General features: G+C 44.0%; 1 protein-coding gene across 1 annotated transcript in view; it reads right to left on the bottom strand.

The window, feature by feature from the left end:
• The window catches only part of LOC104404441 (arginyl-tRNA--protein transferase 1-like), a gene marked incomplete at its 3' end in the record, with an annotated part of 11,030 nt that extends 6,940 nt beyond the window's left edge, over nt 1-4,090 (bottom strand). Inside the window, exons 1-4 of the mRNA XM_010012870.1 lie at nt 4,029-4,090; nt 3,384-3,446; nt 2,559-2,662; nt 1,339-1,611 (exon numbers count right to left, since the gene is read on the bottom strand). Of these exons, the coding sequence (XP_010011172.1) occupies nt 1,339-1,611; nt 2,559-2,662; nt 3,384-3,446; nt 4,029-4,090 (502 nt within the window). The remainder of the gene's footprint in view (nt 1-1,338; nt 1,612-2,558; nt 2,663-3,383; nt 3,447-4,028) is intronic.
• Nucleotides 4,091-4,722: the final 632 nt, after the last annotated feature.

The following is a 4,722-nucleotide window of genomic DNA, read 5'->3' as shown; positions in this document are numbered from 1 at the left end:
TCCTGGAGCCCCTTTAGGCACTGGAGCTGCTCTAAGGTGTCCCCTTCAGGAGCCTTCTCTTCTCCAGCTGCCCCAGCCCAGCTCTCTCAGCCTGGCTCCAGAGCAGAGCTGCTCCAGCCCTCGCAGCAGCTCCGGGGCCTCCTCTGGCCTCACTCCAGCAGCTCCACATCCCTCTTGTGCTGTTCCCCAGAGCTGGATCAGGGCTGCAGGGGGGGCTCCCCAGAGCACAGCAGAGGGTGAGAATCCCCTCCCTTGACCTGCTGCTCACACTCTGGGGGTGCAGCCCAGCACAGGGTGGGTTCTGGGCTCAAGCACACACCTAACCTGGGTCATGGGGAGCTTTTCATTGACCAACACCCCCAAGTCCTTCTCCTCCGGGATGCTCACGTCCTCCAGTGGTACTGCTTTTCTAGTCTAAAGTCAGCCAAAATATAAAACAAGGAAAGCTCCTAAATGGATTAAAAAGCTCACCTAGAAAATGTCATTCTTTATGGAGGACCAGAAGTATCTGTACTTCTTTTTTTTTTCTAATCAGCAGAAAGCTATACAATTTTCTTTAATCCTCCAAAATAACTACACACCAAATATACTGAATGTGTTTCCAATGCCAGTTAGATCTGTGGCAAATAGTCTGTGAGAGCATAAAAAAATATAGTCTTAAACAAGTTCTTCACAGGGTGTAAACAACACAAACTCTACTAGAAGAAGACAACCTGCAGAAATGAAGAAATAGAAAAACAACACCTAAGGTGTTATGTCTTGAGTCTTAAACTGGTTTCCCACTGCTGTAAAGCGGCAAGGTTAAGCCTTAACCTAGCTGAGTAACTAGCACTCCTGAAGCCAAAGCTGTATCCAGCTCTTAGTCTTGCAAAGCCATGGAATCCAACTCAGAGAGTTGGACTTGATGATCCTTATGGGTCTCTTTCAATCTGAGATGTTTTATGATTCTATGAACCATTCCTTAAGGTACACAAAGCCTGAGCCACCACATCCTATAGTGGAAAGGGGAAGCTGAATGTACATCTTATTCTGCACACAAAAGTATCCCAAACCAGAAACGGGTCCCAACATCTGACGAGCTTCCATCACCTTACAGAAAACTATCAGCTACAGATACCTATTCCCAATAAATACATACATAAATATAATGAAAATCAATGCAAATTTCAGGAAAAACTAAGAAAAGTACTATGCAGCACCTCTCAATTTATATCATAAAATTCCATAAACTGGGAAGAGTATTGGAAATAGAAAGAAATTATTATTGATGTACTAGGCAAGGTTAAACCAAGGACTTCAACAACATGTGAAATCATGACAGTGTATTCCAGTTACTACCTGGCTTAGGTGGTGCGTGAGCAACTTTAGCCGAATGCGAAGGTTCTCCAGGGACTGGTGTCTCTTTATCTGCACAAAGCTGTAGAGAATCCAATTCCACCTTCTGCACATTCCCCTCTTCTTTCTTTTCTCCTGGGTCCTCATCTTCATTCTCCACCCTCTCAGTGTGATCCACGCTCAGGGGAGTCAGTTCAGACTGACTGATGTGAGATTCACCTTTGTAGGCAAAATCGCAGGCGACCACATTGTCTATATGGGAATCCATAGGCTCTTCTGTAAGTAATTAACAACTGCATGAGCGAATTTCTCTCTGTATGACCACAGCTCACACTTTACACCATTAATACTAGTTGGTGTTGGATAAATGGAGTGGGACTGTTGAATCACCTGAAAGAAAAACCCCCCTTTCCCTGCTTGCTCTTCCTTTTCTCTGCCACCCCCTGTCCTGCATAGTCCTCCCCAGATTACCACTTTTGTGATGCAGGTAAAAGCAGGGTCTAACTCTCTACAGCACCCAGACAGAAAATAAGCACATGCCCAGAGATGGAAAAGAAAATAAGATGGTCTATGCAAAAAGTAAGAAAACACATACTTGAACAGAGCTAGTCAGCTGCACAGTTTGGTCTGTGGGCTCTTGATTCAAAACACTATACACACAACCTACCCAGGCCTTTATGTAGGGATGTATATCAAAAAATCTTGGAATCCTGTAATGGTTTGGGTTGGAAGGGACATTAAAGCTCATCCAGCTCCAACCCCCTGCCACGGGCAGGGACACCTTCCACTAGAGCAGGTTGCTCCAAGCCCCTGTGTCCAACCTGGCCTTGAACACTGCCAGGGATGGGGCAGCCACAGCTTCTCTGGGCACCCTGTGCCAGCGCCTCAGCACCCTCACAGGGAAGAGCTTCTGCCTCAGAGCTCATCTCAATCTCCCCTCTGGCAGGTTCAAGCCATTGCCCTTGTCCTGTCCCTCCATCCCTTGTCCAAAGCCCCTCTCCAGGTCTCCTGGAGCCCCTTTAGGCACTGGAGCTGCTCTAAGGTGTCCCCTTCAGGAGCCTTCTCTTCTCCAGCTGCCCCAGCCCAGCTCTCTCAGCCTGGCTCCAGAGCAGAGCTGCTCCAGCCCTTGGATCAAGGCATATCAGCCATTTGATCACTCAAGCAGGTACTTGATCCTCCTTTCACACATCAGTATTGGTTTTCCAACACACAGACTTTCTTACCTTCACTCACTACTTTCGAAACATCTCCTTTGGAAAGAAATTTGAGCATTTTCTTCAGAACTTTCTTGTGAGATTTGGAGGTCTGAAAATGCAAAGCCTGGCACCTTAAAAAGAAAAGATTACCACCATTCCTTTTGTGAAAGATTATTTCAGAAAAATAATAGGTTCAGGAACCACTGTAAAAAATGACACTATATATGTGTTTTCTATTTCTTAACTTTCATTATATTAAGTGGTCAAATATTTTATCACCACTTTTGAGTTAATAAAATTGATATTATGCAGTACAAGGCAATATATTCTTTATGCCATGTTTTGTGTGTCTATCACAATAATCACTAAAATATGCCAAGATGACCTGAAGCACTGCATAAGAAAAGTTTTCCTAGGAAGCCAATACACTAGATTTTTTTCACTTACCCATTTTATAGATACAGCATTGGTACTAACCACCAACACAGGAGAAGCATATCTAGAACTAGTCATACCCTGTTTAACTGACAGCCTCTCTCACCTGGGTTACTAACACAGTGTTTGTGGGATACAGGCATTATAATTCACCTGCATCCAGCAAGCAAGAGAGTAATCACAGGACTGCAACCCAGAAGCAAAAGGCAAACGGGTACACTTAGCAGGCTGCTTATAGGGAACCATCAGAGAGCCACTGATGTGCCTATGCACAAACCCAACAGCACTTATTTTGTCTTCACAGTATCATTAAAAGTAGATAAACTCGCCAAGTATTACGTATTTAAAGCAGTAAACACAAATAGTTGAACATATTTGAAGCAGTCAAATCACAGTAGTAGATTTTGAGCTTCTTACCTTATTGTGTATTGAGGGCAACACGTCTGATTCATGATGGGTTTGTACACATATTTTCCACTTCTAAAAATAATAATACATATACATTGATTTGTTGTTGCTTATACTACAGAATAAATGTAAGACCAACCTTTTTTGTTAAAATAATATATTACATGATGAGTAACAGAAACCAAGAAGCAAGTTCCTTGGCTTTTTGCTGCTACACTAAAATACTATCCTTCTAAAATATTAGCGCGGAGGCAGAAGCTCTTCCCTGTGAGGGTGCTGAGGCGCTGGCACAGGGTGCCCAGAGAAGCTGTGGCTGCCCCATCCCTGGCAGTGTTCAAGGCCAGGTTGGACACAGGGGCTTGGAGCAACCTGCTCTAGTGGAAGGTGTCCCTGCCCGGGGCAGGGGTTGGAGCTGGAGGAGCTTTCAGGTCCTTTCCAACCCAAACCAGTCTGGGATTCTATGGTTCCATAACTGCATGTTTTCCTGTTCAACTGTCTCAATGTTAGAAAAAGTCAAAGAGCACTGGAGAGACAGTTCTACTGCAATTACTAATAGAAACTAGTTTCCTTGTTTAACAGACCTAAGTTTTAAAGCTGGATTCTAAATTCTATCTAACCTGACAACAGGGCTTTGTCTTCTGGGTTTAAATTTACCTTCGCCATCCTCTGTCTATGAGATCCTGGTAATCTTGAACTGTCATTGAATGTGCCCACATACCTGCAATAAATAATACAGTAACACACTTGACTGACCATGGTTATCCTTTAAAACACAAGATACACAGAAATACGACTGTAAAGCTGAGTAGCTAATGGCGAGTTACAAACAGATGATTTTCAAGGATTGGGCATATTCATGTATGTCATAAATTACTGATTTCAACACACAAAGTGTAATAACACCAAAATCAATATAGATCTTGGGATGCAAATCAACTTGCAGTAAAATGCTTCCAAAGACAGTTAAACCAACACATGTGTATTTAAGTCTTGGTACCTGGCCTGCCCTGTTTTATTTGATTTACCCCTGATCTAGTTGAAGATGTCCCTGCTCATTGCAGGGGGTTGAACTAGATGAGCTTTGAAGGTCCCTTCCAACCCAAACTATTCTATGATTCTATACTGCTCTGACTGTACAAGGTTAAAGTCCACCCCTCTACCTGCTATCTTTCCCAGAGATACACCAGCAAAATGACATATAATTGCTCCTTCATTATATTGTTAAAATCAGTCGGAAACACCGGCTCAGAATTCTTCTGAGAGGTGCCGACACACACCGTGCCCAGGGACCCCTCGGACAGCAACTGCCCGCGCTGCCGCCGTGCGGAGCAGAGCTCGGGGACTGCCT

This window comes from Nestor notabilis, unplaced genomic scaffold (genome assembly GCF_000696875.1).
Source record: "Nestor notabilis isolate BGI_N333 unplaced genomic scaffold, ASM69687v1 scaffold4904, whole genome shotgun sequence".
In the NCBI taxonomy this organism is placed as follows: Eukaryota; Metazoa; Chordata; class Aves; order Psittaciformes; family Psittacidae; genus Nestor; species Nestor notabilis.
Note: the sequence above shows the minus strand (reverse complement) of the source record. Positions and strands in the feature narration are given on the sequence as shown.